Genomic DNA, 18,829 nt, shown 5'->3' with positions numbered 1-18,829 from the left:
ATAAATAAATAAATAAAAATAAATCATCATACCCTTTACTCACCCTCACATGCTGTCTGGATTTTTAAAAATTATTTTTTCCCTCTACAGCCTGAAGAGAAACAAAAGGCCGCTCAGCAGTTCGCTAAACTCCAGGCTGCAATGAAGGTGTTGAGCATTTCTGCAGAAGAACAGAGAACCTTCTGGCTGCTCCTGGGCACCATCTACCATCTAGGAGCCGCAGGAGCCACCAAAGGTATTGGCTGGATTTGTTCGACATTAAATTAAGACAATTTCACCTTTAAGAAAAGCATAAGTAAGCGGATAATACGGTGCTGTGAAAAAGTATTTGCCTTCTGTTTTCTTCTGTGTTTGTGCAGATCTCGTGTTAAGTTGTTTCAGAAATTAAAACAAACTCTAAGATAAAAACAAAGGCAGCCTGAGTGAACACAAAATACAGTTTTTAAATGATAATGTTATTTATTGAAGCAAAAAAGTTATCCGATACCAACTGGGCTTGTGTGAAAATGTATTTGCCCCCGTAGATACTAATTGCCCAAATCTATGAGACTGCATTCATAATGGGGTTCAGCTGGACTAGATACAACCAGACCTGATTACTGCAAACCCTGTTCAGTCACATCTACACTCAAATAGAACTTTCTCAACAGCAGGAAGTGGGTTAAAAGGTCTTACTCAGTAACACACTATGCCAAAGTTGAATGAAATGATGAGGAAGAAGGTGATTGAAAGACATCAGTCTGGGAAGGGTTGCAAAGCTATTTCAAAGGCTCCGGGACTCTAAAGGACCACAGCAAGAGCCGTCATCTCCAAAGGGAAAAACTCGGCACGGTTGTGAACCTTCCCAGAAGTGGCCGACCTTCCAAAATTCCTCCAAGAGCACAGCGAGTACTCATCCAGGAAGTCACAAGAGAGCCAAGGATAACATCAAAGGACTGCAGGCCTCTCTTGCATCAATAAAGGTCACTGTTCATGACTCCGCTATCAGAAAGACACTGGGGGGGAAATGGCATCCATGGAAGAGTGTTGAGGTGAAAACCACTGCTAACCCAGAAGAACATTAAGGTTCATCTGAATTTTGCTAAAACACACCTTGATGATCCTCAAACCTTTTGGGAGAATGTTCTGTGGATTGATGAGTCAAAAGTGGAACTGTTTGGAAGACAGTTAGATCTGGCGTAAACCAAGCACAGAATTCCACAAAAAGAATCATACCTACGGTCAAGCATGGTGGAGGTCGTGTGATGGTGTGGGGATGCTTTACTGCTTCAGGTCCTGGGCTACTTGCAGTAATTGAGGGAAACATGAATTCTGCTCTCTAACAGAAAATCCTAAAGGAGAACGTCCGCTCTTCAGTCCGTAAGCTGTAACTGAAGTGCAACTGGATTACGCAGCAAGACAACTATCCAAGACAACTATTCGGTTGCAGTTATTGCTGCTAAAGGAGGCACAACCAGATTTTTAAGTTTGGGGGGGGGGGGGGGGGGGGCAGTTAGTTTGTAATATGGGTGATGGGCGTTGGATAAATTTTTTTGCTTCAATTAAAAAAAAGAAAGTAATGTGTGTTTACTCAGGTTGCCTTTGTTTATGTTGTATTTCTTTTTTGAAGATCTAGAATTATTTAGTATGAAAAGAGAAGTAGTCGGGAATGGGGCAAATACTTTTTCACAGTATGTTGAAATGTTGTATGTTCTCGAGTTGCCAGTGTAACAACCCTTTCAAGGGGTTGTTACACTGGCATGAACACGATAGATGATTGAAATCGACTAATTTCTCCCCATCCTTTCCATAGTGCAGTAATGATTATTGACTGAGCACTAATGGCTCCGGATGTGTTTATTCTCAGTAGATCGTTTGACGCTCATTTTGTCTAATGTCGCCCCCCTGTGCAGTCTCAGTCGTAGACGAAAGCGGTAATGAACGTCTCCATCACTCTTCTGTCTGCCATCGCTTTCCAGAGTTCTTTTTCACTTCGAGTTTTGCCATAAGCTGCTTCTTCTTCTTCTTCTTCTTGTTTTTTTTTAATTTATTTTATTTTATATTTTAAAATCAGTAACACTTTCTACAGAGTCCAGATTAGTGATGCATGAACCTATTAGCCACCACAAGCCAAAAATGCCAAAGAAAAGTGCATAGAGGTGTTCCTGTTGCGACTGTATTTTAGGAAATCTTAACTATCCCTTGAAGAACCCTTGTTTTGTTTTTTTTTGTTTTGTTTTTTTGTTTGTTTTTTTTAAATGTATTTTTTTTAGGATTGAATTGCAATATTATCGGAGAAGTGTTTAATTTATTGCAGTGTCATGTCGTTCGGTCTGCTCATGTCACAACATGCATCGATTAAATATAGCACTTGGTTATAGCATTATAAGGCATTATAATAGTGTGTATATTGGCTTTATAGAAAGTGTCACCCTCAGCTTATTTATTTATTTATTAAATTGTTTAACACGACGTAGATTCTCTTAGGACCTCTTTACCTAACCTGTTGTTATTACGCATATAATAGAGTCTTGAATTTACATCCCATCGCATTCTCGTACGTAGCCACACTGTGGCAGTAGAGTCATTCGAGAGGTACTTGGCTATGCCTCCAGCCTCGTGGCTCTGGTGTTCTCTCATGCAGTGTGACACGGGGTTAATGCGTGTGGGCGATAATGGTAATAATGACATTAAGCGAGCGGCTCATCACTCAGCGCTCTGCTGAGATTCTGGTAATGAGCCCGCTAATGGGTCTCATGCGTTTAGAAGAAGGCCTGTATCCTTTCCTAAACTTCTACATGCATGTGTGTGTGTGTGTGTGTGTGTGTGTGAGAGAGAGAGCGAGAGACTGCATGCTAATAGGAACCTTGACATCTCGGAGATTTGTTTCTCCAGTAGAATTGCAGTGTGTGTTATTTGTCTTGCTAACCCTTCTGTTTTCACTCACATGCTGATGTTGCATGCCGGCGCTGCACCTGCACCGTAACCCAGAGTCAGATGAAGGTAAACGCACCCTCTTGCATATTCACTGGAATGTTTGTGTGTGTGTGTGTGTGTATGGGTTGTTTTTTTTTTAAATCACTGATAGCAGACAGTTTATTAGCATTTTAATAGTGTTGAGCTTCCATGTTTCTCACACTTTCATCCTCTCTCAGCGAGGCAAAGCAGTGGGTTTGTGCTGCTGATAAAGCGCCTATCTGCTCCGTTTGATGTTACTCCGTAGTTCTGTTAACAATCTGTGTGCTGGATTATAAGAATAACAGAAAACACTGAGGGGGGGGACCTTCCCTGCTATCCAAACTGTTTGATCTTCTGTCTGAAAGATTAAAGTAAATTTGGAGAAATTGAAGAGACGCTTTTGAGAATGTTAAAGCGCTCCTCCCTGATACAGAGGCTGAGAAGATGCGTACAGAGCAAGGGTGAACATGTAAATAAATCATTCATAATCCCGACTCTTTTTGTATTTTTTGTTTTTTGTTTATTTACACCCAGACACCCTGTAGTTAGCAAGCTAGGCTGGGAAGTTAGCTCACTGGTAGGAGTTTTATTATGATTACAGTGAGAGTCACCTTTACTGATGATCCTCTATAGCAGGACCTGTTCGGACTCCTGCCTCTCTCTCGTTCCCCTTTCTCGCTCTGATTATATTCTGCCACTTTGCATACAAGCTTCTCCTAAATGAATAAATGTAAACGGAGAATGCGGTAAGCGTACAACCAGTCCTGCGCGGCACGCTTTATTTCTCCGTTAATAACTCCCTCTCGGCGCTCCTCAGCCGGCCGCAAGCAGTTTGCCAGACACGAATGGGCTCAGAAAGCGGCGTATCTCCTGGGCTGCACTCTGGAAGAGCTCTCGTCGTCCATCTTCAGACCCCAGGCCAAGGGAACGCTGCCACGAACCTCCAGCATCCGCCAGGGGGCCGAGGACTCCGGAGATAGCTCAGGCAAGCGCAACCACAACCACATCCATCCACTCGCTAATTCAGTGAAAGAAAAATAATATGTTGTAATATCTAAGAAAAGAGGAAAATCTAATTTTCTTCTTCTTTGGTTTTTTTTTCCTTTTACTTCTCAAACAACTTTCTTTTTTTTTTTTTTTTTGCTACTCAAACATTTCTTTACTTCCTATATGAGTCACTTTAATGTAAACAGATTTATCCCAACCACATCACAGCAAGATATTTATTACCAAATAAAACAAAGATTTGGTAATAAATATTAATTTATTCCCGAATATTCTCCCAGAAAACCAAATGACATTAAAACGTAGAAAAAACAAACAAACAAACGATTAATTCAAGTAGCCGGTCAATTAGGCCTACAATCATAATAAAGACGTAAATAATAATTCTGATCTCTTTGGTTGTTCTCAATAAAGATCTCCACCAGCATCTCATCATATATGAAATAAAGTCATCTTGAAGCTGACTGAATTTTAGAAGCCTAGTGATAAAGAAAGTGCAAAGCTTTAAATGTAGACTGACGTTCTCAAGCTGTTGTATCCTGGAGTGCCGTCGTAGGAAAACAATCACCGACGGGGTGGCGTCATACGACCCGGTGCGAAACGTCGTGGGTATACGGTCGATGGTTTTGTTCTGCAGCACAGCGCGGTCGAGCGTTCGAATCTGATCGGTCAGAACGTGAACCACACGTTTATATTTATGGACTTGTTCGAATACGTCATTGTTTCTAAAGTAACAGCGCATGCACAGGGATTTGTATGTCGTGTGCCGGATGCTCAAATGAATTAGATTTATAATGAACGGATCTAAAAACATGTTTAGCAGAGTCCTTCTAATAAATTGTTCCATTTTCTCTGTAAAATGACACGCACTTTTGACGTATGTGTGTGTGTGTGAAAGAGAGAGGGAAGGCTGGTGAGGGAACGATAGTTTACCACAGCTATAATGTACGTGAGAACTTCCACAGCGTTACATCAAACTATAAACTGTTAGAACGTGTGAACGTGTCGTTCGTTAATACATTAAACATGGTAATAGATCTGCGGATCGCTGCTGTATGAGCGGAATAACACACTCCGTGACGCACTAACAGCACAGTCTGTCTCGTGTAATTCCATCTCCTGAAAAGAAATCCCTTTATACCACGGCAACTCGCCAGTGATTCCCAGCTTTTATTTATTAAAGAATGACCCGAGTTTAACCAGGATAATGGGAGGCTGTAGTGGCGTGTCCTGCATGTTTACAGATCCTTTTAGGAGATTTGTTGGTATTAAAAGCACATTTAAAAAAAAAAAAAAAAAAGATTAAAATGACAGATTCAGCAGGAAAACTGCTCTATGAGAAAACCGGGTCTTCTCCAGTTGTTCGGGCCGTAGAGGAGAACGTACTTAAACGCACCATTTTGTTAGGTTTTAGTGAACATTGTGTGCATGAGCCAGCGTTTGTGTTCTTTACATTGATCCTCCATGCAGGCTATCACACCTGAACATGCGCGGATGGCGACTAATCCTCTCTAAGACCCGAGCGTACGTCCTGTGCATGCTGCAGCACGTGCGGCGTTTGTTTAAACGGGGAGCCGTGCGGTGTGCGCTCGCGCGGTTTTGTAATAAGTGCCAGTGTGTTTATTTCTCTCCCATTGCGTGAGCTGGGATTGTCGCCCAGGGCCACGCCTACGCTTCCTCAGACTCGTTCGCACGTCTCCCGAGGGCGTGTCTCGACGCGCCGCTGCGTCTTCGTTGCAGGTGCGAGATTTATCTGATGTCAGAAATGCTTAGCGGGTACCAGGAGGAATGCGTGTGGGCGCCTGCAGTCTGATTTTTCTCTGGCTCCGTCTTTATCGCGCGTATCCTGACTTAATGTCGGCGCCGAACGCATCATAATGATGAAAGCGCTTTCTCCACTGTGACTTTGCTTTATTGTGCTCAAGGTCCTACTCATCCATATCCGTTCTTGAGGAACTTGAGATTAATCTGGCTTTTTCTTTTACTTTCACACAGTCGAACTGTCTGGAAACGAAACGGTGTGTACGCCGCCGGTCAAAAGTTTGTGGACGCGCGACGGAAATGTTTCTCGCGGTCTTAAAAAAAGCTTTCGGTCTGAAGGTGGGCGATTAAACGTGTGAAATCGGTGTCGTAGACGATAAGAGTCCGGCGTCGGTGTGAACTCCTTTTTAATAGGGTTTAAAAAACATCTCGGGGGAAATTCCTCGAGAAATCGGTCGAGAAAACGGCAAGAATTATTTTAAATTTTTTTTTTTTTTATCACAACATAATTCCCGTAGTTCTGTTTGTGTTATTCCAGAGTTTTGATGACTTTATAATTATTATTCTAAAATATGGAAAAAATAAAGGATGAGTGTGTGTATTGTATATGTGTTTGGGTGTAGGTTCAAAGGCCACGGCAATGGAGTGTTTGGAGGCCATGGCTACCAGTTTATACTCGGAGATCTTCACCCTCCTGATCTCCCTCATCAACAGGTGAGTCGACGCCGCCAACCCCCCCCTTCATGTCTGAATTCAAGGCTAGAGTCTAGACATTACACCACCAGTGATGATAAGAAGGAAATTACCAGTGAAAATGATTTGACATATCGGAAAAATATAGAGAAATTCTTTCAAGAATAACATATTTACTTCTTGTTCTGTGTTTCGCTTTGTCTCTCTTAGAGCTCTGAAGTCCACGCAGAAGCACTCGTTGTGTTCCGTGCTGATCGTAGACACTCCAGGCTCCCAGAATCCTCGGCAGGCCAAGAGCGAGAGAGGTGCTACCTTCGAGGAGCTCTGTCACAACTACGCTCAAGAGCGACTGCAGGCACTATTCCACGAGCGCACATTTGTGCAAGAGCTGGATCGCTACAAGGAGGTACACACACACACACACACACACACGGTTCTCTTATCCTTTTGAGGACCTTACATTTACATAATTATTAATAGGATTAAAGCTGCAAGCAGCGTTTAAAGGGGCCAAGCACCAAAGGCAGAGTAAGCGCACTGTGCAGCCTGAACAACACAAAGAGGAGAAATAAAATGTACATGGCATAATAAGTGAATAAGTGGAATAAGTGGCAGCTCAGTGGTTAAGATGTCGGACTACTGATCAGAAGGTCGTGAGTTCAAATCCCAGCACTGCCAAGCTGCCACTGCTGGGCCCTTAACTCCTCAACTGCTCAGCTGTGTAAATGAGATAAATGTAAGTCTCTGTGGATACATGTAACGTAAATGGATAAAAGATACGTTCAGAAGCACAGCTGAGAATAAGACTGACAGGAAATGACGAGAACAGAGGCATTTATTTGCATGCCAAGAGGTTGAAAGGTTACTGCGACGCCGAGCAGTCTTCGAAAGATGACTGTATTTCGTTTTTTTGTTATTTTAAGGTCATTATTTAGGATACTAATCAAGCTTTTGCGTTCATGCAGGAAAACATCGAGCTGGCGTTAGACGACATGGAGCCGAGTCCGTCGCTGTCCGTCGCCGCTGTAGACCAGGCGTCCACTCAGGCCTTGGTAAGATCACACCTGCACCCATGGTATGCAACAGCCAAAAATGTCATTCCCTCGCCCTGTTTATTTTCTTTCTTTAAAAGATAATAAAGCAAAAAAAAAAAAAGCAGCTTCTCTTGTTACTGAAATACCACAAAGTCCTCTTACTGAAGACTGAAATGTTACTGACTGTCAGAGCTGCTATTATAAAATAAATAAATTAAATAAATAAATAAATAAATATGAATCAACTCCTTGTGACCAATCAGAATCGAGAATTCAAGACAGTCGATCACAGACAGGCTAAAACGGGCTAATATCCGTTCTAAAGTCGTCACTATAGTTACAATCACAAGAAGAAAACGGCTCAGAGCGTGCGTTTCACTCCTCCTTTCTGTAGTCTAAAACACAGATTTAAACGCATCGGACGACTGTTTTATAAAGCCGTCTTCACCACGTCAGCTCGATTGTGCCAGTCAACTCCCATCACCAGCCCAGCGCTGACCATCTTGGACCATCACCGAATTCTCGCCTGTCTAAGCCGATCTTTTTCAGCCGGGACGCCGTGGTTGGTTAAAAGTGTAGTGCTTGAATTGAGAATCGATGAAGGCTAATCGCTTCGTCTCACGTATCAGCGTTCGCTATTCTAGCCTCTATTAAACTCGAGTTAAGTGAGACAAAGGGACAAAACGGGAAGAATTGCAGCGGCCATTTTTCCAATAATTGTGCATGCGGCGTGCCCGTAGACGGAATAAGCCTTTCAGACAGAATGAGAACGCCGCGGCTAACGTCTCAGCCCATCGATGCCTTTTTAAAGCACTCGAAAGCGTGATAATTGCCTGGACGTCGTCGTCGTCGTCGTCGTCGTTGTTTAACGGCGGGCACAGAACAATAAAGCATGAAATTTAATGTTCAATGGGGGTAAACTGAATTCAGCTTACCGCTATCGCGAATTTCTAAACACTGGTTCCATTGTGATTATTGAGACGAGTTTGGAGTGCTGTAGTGTACGGGCGGGCGGGCGGTCGGCAGGATTGAAGTGCGAGCGTGTGAAGGTGGGTAGAGTTTCTCGAGTGGAGTGTGTCGGTGTGTATAAGTCAATAACGCGGTGGGGTCTTGCTGAGTCTTTCCCGGCGATTATTACATGCTGGCAGGAAGGAGGTTTCTTGCTGCGCAAACTCCGATTTGGTCTTTAAACATCAAGGAAAAGTCAGGCTAAAAATCTCGACGTCGACGTTGTTTTTCAAGTTCTATCATTTAAAGAGGTTATAAAATATTTCCTTTGGCACGGTGTTTGTTTCTGAACTCTTTTTTTTTCCGTTCCAACCCGTCGAGTCTCAATGAAGGAGGTGTGGCCTCTGTGCCTACCAGTCTCTGTTAAAGAGGCGTGGCCTTTATCCATGTCAGACTTACTGAAGTAGGTGTGGCTCTGCCTGCTGCCTGTCATATTTGAGTAAATCATGTATTTCCTCTGTGTGTGTGTGTGTGACAGGTGAGGACGCCATCAAGGACAGATGAAGCGAGGGGGCTGTTCTGGCTGATGGAAGAGGAGACGCTGCACCCATCGGGATCAGAGGACACACTACTGGAGAGACTCTTTAGCTACTACGGCCCTGCAGAAGGAGAGAGCAAAGGTCACGCACGCACGCACACACACACACACACGCACACACGCAAACATATTTATACACAATACCAATGGTGCTTATAAACGCCTGGTTTTACTGCAGGCCACACGCTGCTGCTGAAAAGCGAGCGGCCGCATCACTTCCTGCTCGCCCACAGCCATGGCACAGACTGGGTGGAGTACGACGCCCGCGGTTGGCTGAACCAGGCCAAGCAAAACCCCGCCTGCCAGAATGCAGTGAACCTCCTACAGAATTCACAAAAGTAAGACGAATCAGACCACACACACACACACACACACAGACACACACACTGCACATCTTAACGACCATAAATTGTGTTCTGGGCTGTTAAATCTGATACGCTGTGGAATATCACTTTCTTTAATGCGGTAAAGGAGCCTTATGGACATTTTTATGCTGTTCATTCTGAAACACACCTGAATGAAGAAATGATGTGGTTAATAATCAGTGCAATGGAAAAACAATATAATAAAACCATCACAGCACCATAAAACCTTTCACATGATTAAATATTTAAAAACGGCTCTCGTCGGGTCATTTCACGAACGTCGGGCTCTGTACGGCCGAGGCCGAGACGTCATCATCATCATCATCACTGCTAAGTGAAGTCAGCGGCAATGTTATTAAGTGCTAAATTAACGAGTTTCTCACTCACTGTTTAACAGGAAGAACATCAGTGCCTTGTTTATGGGCCGCTCGAGCAGCGCGACGGTGCTGTCCGGCTCCATCGCCGGGCTGGAGGGCGGCTCTCGGCTCGCTCTGCGCCGTGCCACCAGCATGAGGAAGACCTTCACCACCGGCATGGCTGGCGTGAAGAAGAAATCCCTCTGCATCCAGATCAAGCTCCAAGTGGTGAGACCTTTGTACGAGGGCATGAAAAGTCACTTCGGGGTGATTCGCAAATTTGAGTAGAACCGAAAGGCGGGTATTAAATTTGCACAAGCCAGTTGAAGACAAATAAATAAAAAATGCGACACATACTGATCCCTAAAAGGAACGTATTCTAGAATAATGAGCTATCATCCGGATAAAATATTAATGAAATAAAAGCAGTTTGCGGTCAAGGTCCCGGAGTAGTGTGTGTGTGTGTGTGTGTGTGTGTATTGCTCACTCATGATTTATGATTTCTTACAGGATGCACTGCTGGACACGGTCAGGAGGTCGAGGGTTCACTTTGTGCACTGCCTGCTGCCTAAGACAGATGCTTTACGGAGCTCCGGCTCTGCCGAGCTCCAGGGTGAGAGCTGTGATCCAGGCCTCATGCAGCTGGACGTGTCCTTACTGAGAGCTCAGGTCCGGGGCTCGAAACTGCTGGACGCTCTCCGCATCTACAGACAAGGTGTGGAGAAAAGCAGGAGCCACACTTCAAATCGCACTTCAGTTTACATCTATATATTTGTATTCCTTCGCTAGATGAAACATCCTCTTTTTTTTTTTCTTTTTTTTTTTTTCTTTTTAAATCGCAGGTTATCCAGACCACATGGTGTTCTCCGAGTTCCGGCGTCGCTTCGACGTCCTGGCTCCACACCTGACCAAAAAGCTTGGCCGTAACTACATCGTAAAGGATGAGAAAAGGGTGAGTGGAGAGAGGGATAAAGTGCTCCGGGCTTTCGGGGGAAACGAGACAAAGCCTGGCGCTCATCTCTCGCATTTGTGCTACCGTAACAGAGAAATAAAGCTCAGTTAATCGTGCCCATTGTGACGGCTTAATCAAGCTTTCCCAGCTGTGTTTCCTGCTGGAATCAATACAGGGTGCAGACAGGAGAAATATATTAATTGCTCTGGGGCTTAGGGCTTGGAAAATGGCCTAAAAATCGTCTAGCAATTATCAAGTTTGAAAAATGTGGCTGCCATCTTGAACCTAACGACGGGACTGTGCTTGCAAAACTATAGGTTTATTTGAAATCTCCCCAGCTGCGCGACTTTGTTGAATTTGTGTGGCAGAAAATAAGCGTGAAGACTTTTCTCTTTTTTTTTTTTTACTTTTCCCTTCTTCTTTCTCCTTCTTCTCGCTACTCTCTCTCATCCTGACGAGAATTGTGAGAGAAAGGAAGGTCAATTGTGTTTGAATTCCCTGTGGATGAAGCCTTGCCGAAATGAAACGGTGGGAAGAAGGAGGAGCGCACAAAAGCCAGCCTTAGCGGGAGAGAGCGGGCGAAAAAGTGCGAGAAGCAGATTTCCCCTGTGCCAGCATCTCGCTGATGGGTTTCTGTGGAAACAGACTGGAACAATGGCGCTTTAGTGCTGCGGGCTGCCACCCCCTCGTCCACTGTAATCTAGATGGGGCCTTTCAGATCGGGTTTTCAAGACTTGCTCTGAGAGAAAAGAGAGCGAGAGAGAGAGAGAGAGAGAGATGACACTGAAGCTGAGCATTAGTAGGACGCTTGGGGACTGTAAAGTAGCTCAACTCTGGTTAGTTTTAGTCTTGTTTATCTGTTTATTTATAGATGCAGCAACACTTAAAACCGTGATCGGTCTTCGGTGGTATATCATAATTCAACAGCAAGCCTCTAGAAAGATTTTTGGAACGCAAGCAAGACCCTTAACCCTCACGATCTCAGCCTTGAACCGGGCTCGTCTTCTATTTGACTTGTAAGTGAAAAAACAAATGTCCGTGTGTTTTTGCAGGCCGTCGAGGAGCTGCTGGAGAGTCTGGACCTGGAGAAGAGCGGCTATCACATGGGCTTGAGCAGGGTGAGTACTTGCTTTACTCCACATCATACTTGTAGACTTGTATCTCTTTGTTACTAGAAACGACCCCCGGAACGACACGAAGACGTCAGTGCGTCCTAAAACCGGCGCCAGAAAACCGCCACTAATCTTGCGACTCAACCGGCGCTCCATCAACACGACAGAAGCATCGTCGTCTTGTGTCAGAGTCATTGTTTGGCTCATCATCGGCAGGTTACAGGTTTATCCGGCGCACCTCGCCCCAGCACACTCCCCTGCTAATCACAAATTAAACCGAAGTCTCCTAGCAGAGACCTAATCCCATCAACTGGAAAGGAGAGGCAGAGAGAACGGAGACACATGGCAGCGCCTAAACAAGCTCAGCCTCCTCCGCTTCCAGACAATTGCGGATTCATCGACTTTGGAACGGACGGTTAATTGTTTGGCAGGTGCAGAGGGAAAACCGGACCACTTGCAGGTCTAGATTAAGAGATTTCCATTAACGTTCACACAGCGCCTTCTAGCAGAATCGCACTTCCCTGAACAACCCCTACAACTCTGAGCGAATTCGATTTCACTAACAAGCGAGCGAAAGAGAATCTATCAAGCGTAACCTGTTGTTATAATTGGGTAACTTTTTTCTTTTTTTTTCTTTTTTTTTTTTTTATACAACATTTATAAAGTTATTTAGTATTGTCAATCAAGCACGCTTATTAGAATATTAGGCCACACCCACAGAGTGAATTTGAGCAGTGGTTCATCACATTGCTGTCTTTTCTTCCAACTAAAACGTTTCTCGCTGGTTTTAAACAACCCATGTGTTCTTTTTAATGACTTTCATGATTTTTGAAAATGTTTTTTTGCGTGTGTGTTAAAAGGAAGTTTTTCAGCAGCCTGTTATGGTTAGGTGACTCACTCTGAACACTGTGCTTATGAAACACTATGTTTATAAATCACTTTAAAGTGCATAGAGAGGTTTGCGTATGCATGCGTCGTGCTGTCGCAGATGACATTTCGGGTTGATGGGCATCTGTAAACGACCGTGACGAACCAGTTTGACGCATGCTGTTTTACTTGATTTTTGTTTTTTTAATGTCCATGTAGTGTCGAGCGTGATTGTGTGGACTTGTAAGGTACCATTTTTTTTTTTTTCCCCATCCTTAGTTTCATATTAAAAAAGAAGGTTGATATATTTTTCAGGAACAAAAATCTTACAACGTGGTTAGGTTTAGAGTGCTCGTCATGACTACTTTTTATTTACCATAGGAGTCGATGGAAGACCTTACTATTCAAATCACTTTCACGGTACATCATTGTACATCAATTTACATTTGAATAGTCGTTTTGGGGACAAATTACTTGGGGATGGAGAATTTAATCGCGAACAGTAATTTCATTCGAATCTCTTTGTACGAATCTCATCGTTATTCCAACGTACTTAAAATACTAAACAGACATTTAGAAAACCGAGCAATGCCTGAAGGGTAAAGGTCGACGTTTATATAAAAGCTTTAGATGTATGTAAATCTGCACCGTGGTACGTTCTAATGAATAAAATATGAGAGTCGAATAAAATCTGACCGCTGATCCGACACTTTTGAACAGTAGAGTCTGTCTGGGTCAGTGTACAGTACAATGAAGTGGGTCTTTTTTTTTTTTTTTTTTTTTTTTTTGCTTAGTCAGGTAGAGATTTCCATTAAACGCACAGCGTGTACAGACAGTACGGTTACACAAGCGGAGCAGGAAAATAACATTTAAACGCCGTTACGAACAATAGAATATGAAAATACGTATAAGTCGGTGTTGCAGTAGGATTGCATCATTTTCAGTTGAAGTGCAATTCAGGTGGTAAATTGTGGAGTTTACGGTGTAGTGATGCACTCGGTGTGTTTGTGTGTGTGTGTGTATTAGGTGTTTTTCCGAGCGGGAACTTTGGCTAAATTAGAGGAGCAGAGAGATGAGCAGACCAAACGCAACATCACGTTGTTCCAGGCTACGTGCCGGGGTTACCTGTCCCGCCAGGCCTTCAAGAAGAGGAAGGTAAACACAGCAGACATTGAGAGCATGATGGAAGACACACACACACACTCGTACGGTGATTTTACCCACCATAGAGTCCAAAAGTCTTAATCCACCATCATTTATTTATTTATTTATTTATTTATTTATTTTATTGTTTTCCAGCCATATTAATAACAAAAGCTTACGAACATCGTTAACCGATTAGTGCTGTCGAATTCTCGATTCTGATCCTTTCCATATTAATGCACTCTTTCTGTTTACTAATATCACGTAATCATCGAGATGAGATAGTGAAGGTTTCTACGAGGGGACGTTTTATTTCGTCTACTTTTATAGCCGCTATACCGTGAACTAATGGTTTGACAGACGTTCTAGAACAGTGGTCACGGACCCCCTACGGTACCTTCCTGCAGGTTTCATCTCCAACCGCACCGGTTTTAGTTGATCAAGAACTCCTCGAGGAAACGATTAGACGCTCGGGTGGGCACGATTACGTCTGGAGCTGAAGTCTTCCGGAAGGTAGATCTCCAAGAACCAGGGCCGGTGACCCAACCGTTCTAGAATATTAAATTATAGCAACTATAAATGGATAAAAATGTATGCCGTGTTCTTCAGTATCTAAAATGATCATCATTGCTGGGAATGTTGTCGCAGAAGAGGATTAAAACATGGATGGGTAGCCTAGCTATCTAAAGAGGTATTCTTTCATTCCTCAAAGAAATACTAAAACTTTAGATATTAGGTTCTACATATGACCTTTTTAAATGTTCTGAAACAAACTAAAGCTGCTATGGAGCCTCATTTGATACCAGAACTGGATGTTACACTCCTCAGGCTATTGTTATTTCCTGCTGCTAGTTTAATATCTATATTATTACACAATAAGCTGATGCATAGGTGTGACCTGGCGTATTGATCTTGCAGCAGAGCAAATCTGGGAGCTGGAGCACTTTTATAGAAACAGTTTTCTAACTCATCCCCTTCAAGAGCTCTCTGAGCCCAGTGTGTCCAACATCCATCTGGATTAGTTGTGAATGTACAGTCTGGCACACATGCACTTCAATCAAGGTCGGATTTTTTTTTTTTTTCCAACCTGCCAACAGAGACCTTCTGTCATTGACCTACAGCTTTAAAAATACCACCTGGGCGTCCTTTATCATTCGCTGCTTATGTGCAAATCCTGACAGAGTTCCTGTGCATGTTTCTGTACTTCCACCTGGCCGGTCATGACCGTTTGCCGTGCAGTGATGTACAGGCAAACGTATACAAGATAATGGCATTGCTGACCACAACTTTTGCCTTTACTTGTTTAACTCATTTAACGGGATGAACACAGTGTGACCGGTCTTAAACATATCTTTCCAAGAAAGGAAAACGAGTAACGGGTATACATATACAAGGATGCGCAAAGAGACTAGCAAATTTTCTCTTTAGTTTTCACCACCGGATCGTGCGCTGGTCGTTTAATGCAGTGATAATTAACAGTGTATTGATGTGATAATTTAATACACTGATCCTGTGAAAGCGTGATCTTTTGAAGACCGAGTTATCATACCATGATCGTTTCAAACCATAACCATGTGTAGTAATGAAACTGAAGAATTTACTGTAAGTCTTGACTTGCTGAGAGTTTAAGGGTTAATTATTTGCGTGGATCAGGTGGTGGAGCGGGTCGTCCACTAATCGTACGGTTGGGGGTCCGATTCCCGCCCCGCGTGACTCCACATGCCGAAGTGTCCTTGGGCAAGACACTGAACCACAAGTTGCAACCGATGGCAAGTTAGCGCCTTGCGTGGCAGCTCTGCTACCACTGGTGTGTTTGAGTGTGTGTGTGTGTGTGTGAATGAGACACAGTGTAAAGCGCTTTGGATAAAAGTATAAGTTTTATATAAGTATAAGTTATATAAGTGCGCCATTTACCATTTCATATTCCAGAAAGCCGTCGGATAAAGCATCAGACGAATTGATAAACGTGCATGCGCGTTCTGTACTTTTTATTTAGTTTGTTTTATTCGTACACAAAATAACAAGTTACAAGCAATAGTCATAGTTAAAAAAAAAAAGAACAACAACAACTTTGCATTCACATGAATGCAGAATATAAAAACCCTGCATAAACAACCTTTTTCTTTTCTTTCTTTTTAAATAGCCCAGTGATGCGGCTGAAATTTCATCCTATAAAATGGGCAGATTTCATTAAAGTTCTGCTACAGTTGAAAAGCGTATCAAGGTCTGAAATCCGGCACCACGGTGTAGCGCCAGTTACACAACACCACGTTATCAGTTGCAGCGCGTTTGGTGCAGCCGGCCAGCGTTCCCAGAATTCTCTTCTTTGTATGTTCGTTGTTTTTTTTTATCCATCTTCTGTGAGTAATTTTCCCACCATTGATTTTTCTATTATGTGTTTGGTGTCCTTTCACCCTTTGCAGTAATGTGTAAGTAGCCTGTGAATAATGTACACAGAGCTGGAATAGAGATTCAGAGAGAGAACAAGGCCATGCTTCATAAAGGTAGGCACGGCCTGGGGTGGGTGGGTGGGTGGGTGGGGGGGTGTTTACAAATTTGAAAAGGCAGGAATAAGGATGTGTCGTGGAGCCACTTCCATTATGGTGATGGATGCGTCTGTCTTCAGTTCGACTCGGAGTGCTGTAATAAGAGACGATGGCACGTTGTTTATAAGTCAATTAAGACTACAGTGTATGTGTGTGTGTGTATATATATATATAGTGGTATTGAGAAGAAATCATGAACTGTACATATTAAATACATTAGTTAGAGCTGATATTAGGTTCTTAGTGTATTATTAGCTCATTAATGCTTTCCAAACTTGCGAAGACGTCTTATGGACTCAGAGGTTCGGTTCTATGAATTTGCATGCATTTAAAACGTCGATTCTAGCAGTTGGTCCGACTAATATCGTACGTTTCTTTCTTTTTAGCACTGGCCTTATTCTAATATGTCTATTCGAGAGTGTTTGCATGTGGATGTGCTACCTGAGCAGTTACAGAAATGCGATCTGAAGCATTTTTCTAGCGTTAGCTAATATCACGTTGAACTTTCTATTGTGGCAGTTAACATCATTGTCATGGTTGTGCACAAATAAAAGGTACTTTATGGAGTAAATCCCAAGCGTTAAGTAGACCTTTGTAAAGCCGTACTTCAATCGATCCAAAACGAAAAGATGCGATACTCTCGACGCAATTAATATAATCACGAGGTTACTCCAGAGGAAGCTGCGTCTGGAAAGTCCGCACACGTTAACTACAAACGTCAGTTCTTTAAGTTCAGGACGTAAGCAATGGCGTTTATCGATTACGACTGCGCACGTCTCCCGTTTTGAGTGTCGGCATGAGGCAGAGCTGAGGGAGCGCTCCTCCAGAGGAAAGGCACTTGAAGGGATCATGGCATTTATGAAACGGCTCCGCTTTTGTCATTCAACCCACACAGTTTGATCGTCTGCTGCTCCGACGTCCTCCATCTTCAATTAAGCATGGATGGAATCGTGAGCCAATCTTTTGAACAGTGAGTGTTGGATTTATGGAAGAACATCTCGCTGATGGATTGGCTTCAAAGTGTCGAGCGATTGTTGAGTCTCGTAGGATCAATTCCGAGGAGAAGCAGCGGATTTCCTTTGTCCCGTCCCCCCCCAGAGTTCTGCCTAATAAAGAGTAGGAGGTTTACAACCTGTTTGTCCTTGGAGTGACACAAATTGATCTGAGGTTTGTGGAGAACATCTTCACACAGTTTTCTTGAAGGAAGTCACCTTTTGTACGATTCGAGCTTTTTTTTTTTCTTCCCCGCCCCTCCCACTTCAGCGCAAACTCCTTTTGATCACAGTGACGCCATGTCCCTGTCCTCCAATCTGCTTAGGCTGCTGCTGGCTTTTGTTTATTATTTGCGAGACTTCACAACACCAAGCTTGTTAGAAATGCTACTCTGGTCATCCAGCCTCACTGTCCAAGTGTGTGTTCGTGTGTGCGTTTCATACCGTGCATTTCATACCATGACAAATTATAATTGGCCAAACAGGTGGCCTTCAGGGCAAAAACCACTTGATGCTTAGCAGCGTGCTGCTTTAATTGGGTTTTCACAAAGCCGGTTGCCGCTACAGACGCACAAGCCGCATGTAAATACCACAGAATCCTTAGTTGTCTGCCAGGATGCTTGATTTAATTAATCAAAAGAGCTCCCAGCCTTTGTGTGCGTGCGTGTTGAAAAGCTGATGGATTTTGTCTGCCAGTTGTTACAGTGCTGATAAAATAAAACGCAAATGCACACAAACAAACACGCGCGCACACACAGACATCACACACGTACTTATTATGTCTATTATGTTGCTGCTTGGTTGCTGTGCAGGTTTTTATAGTCTTTTCTCAGAAAGAATACCACTCAGGGAGAAAAAAAAAAAGGAAGGTTTAAAGAGCATTAATGTTCTGAATTGCCAGTACCATGTGCTTATTTTATCAGATGTCGTGTGTGTGATCCGATCTATTGTATCCGTGATTGGAAAAGGACTGTTTTTTTTTTTTGTTTGTTTGTTTGTTTATAACAGTAACCAATGGGACTACATTATTCGCTGTACAAATAGTTTCTTCGAAAAGACAAAATGCTGTAATTAGACACACCCGATGAACGTTTCTCTTCATCCAGGACTTTAAATAGACTAGCTACAATACACAGAGCTCTCGCGCGGCACGCCAGTGGAACGTTCATCCTGTCGGTGGACAGGTCTAATCCCGGCGATCTGACAGATTTTTGTAGTCATGTTCTTTGTGCGGGAGGGGTGGCGATACTTTCCCGCCTGTGAATCAGAGTGACGAAACAATTTGTGAGGTCATGTACGCGGAAGAGGGTGGATAGCGCTTTCCTCCTCCGTTTGACGACGCATGAGCAGAAAAATGAAAAGATGCGGAGCTAGCTGGAGGGGAGGGGTGGGGGTTGGAAAATGGCCAAACTGAAAGAAAATGGTGGTGGGGAAGAAAAAAACCCCCACAAACGTCCTTAAGTTAAACTCTGTATAGAATCGTGTGATGATATCGTATTGGTCAGAATCTCTCATAGGAC

The 18,829-nt window shown here is 43.3% G+C and overlaps 1 protein-coding gene across 16 annotated transcripts in view; it reads left to right on the top strand.

The window, feature by feature from the left end:
- The window catches only part of myo18aa (myosin XVIIIAa), a 64,672-nt gene that overhangs the window by 27,121 nt on the left and 18,722 nt on the right, over nt 1–18,829 (top strand). For 14 of the 16 annotated variants that reach the window (XM_053687095.1, XM_053687094.1, XM_053687087.1 and 11 more), the window contains 13 exons: nt 91–235; nt 2,971–2,982; nt 3,755–3,922; nt 6,327–6,417; nt 6,607–6,802; nt 7,362–7,448; nt 8,917–9,058; nt 9,155–9,314; nt 9,739–9,925; nt 10,208–10,412; nt 10,540–10,649; nt 11,702–11,767; nt 13,655–13,783. In XM_053687095.1, the coding sequence (XP_053543070.1) occupies nt 91–235; nt 2,971–2,982; nt 3,755–3,922; nt 6,327–6,417; nt 6,607–6,802; nt 7,362–7,448; nt 8,917–9,058; nt 9,155–9,314; nt 9,739–9,925; nt 10,208–10,412; nt 10,540–10,649; nt 11,702–11,767; nt 13,655–13,783 (1,698 nt within the window). The remainder of the gene's footprint in view (nt 1–90; nt 236–2,970; nt 2,983–3,754; nt 3,923–6,326; nt 6,418–6,606; nt 6,803–7,361; nt 7,449–8,916; nt 9,059–9,154; nt 9,315–9,738; nt 9,926–10,207; nt 10,413–10,539; nt 10,650–11,701; nt 11,768–13,654; nt 13,784–18,829) is intronic. The other 2 variants (XM_053687092.1, XM_053687088.1) reach the window with 1 other exon arrangement.

Source organism: Ictalurus punctatus, chromosome 16, assembly GCF_001660625.3.
Source record: "Ictalurus punctatus breed USDA103 chromosome 16, Coco_2.0, whole genome shotgun sequence".
Lineage (NCBI taxonomy): Eukaryota > Metazoa > Chordata > Actinopteri > Siluriformes > Ictaluridae > Ictalurus > Ictalurus punctatus.
This window is presented reverse-complemented; position numbering and strand designations above follow the sequence as displayed.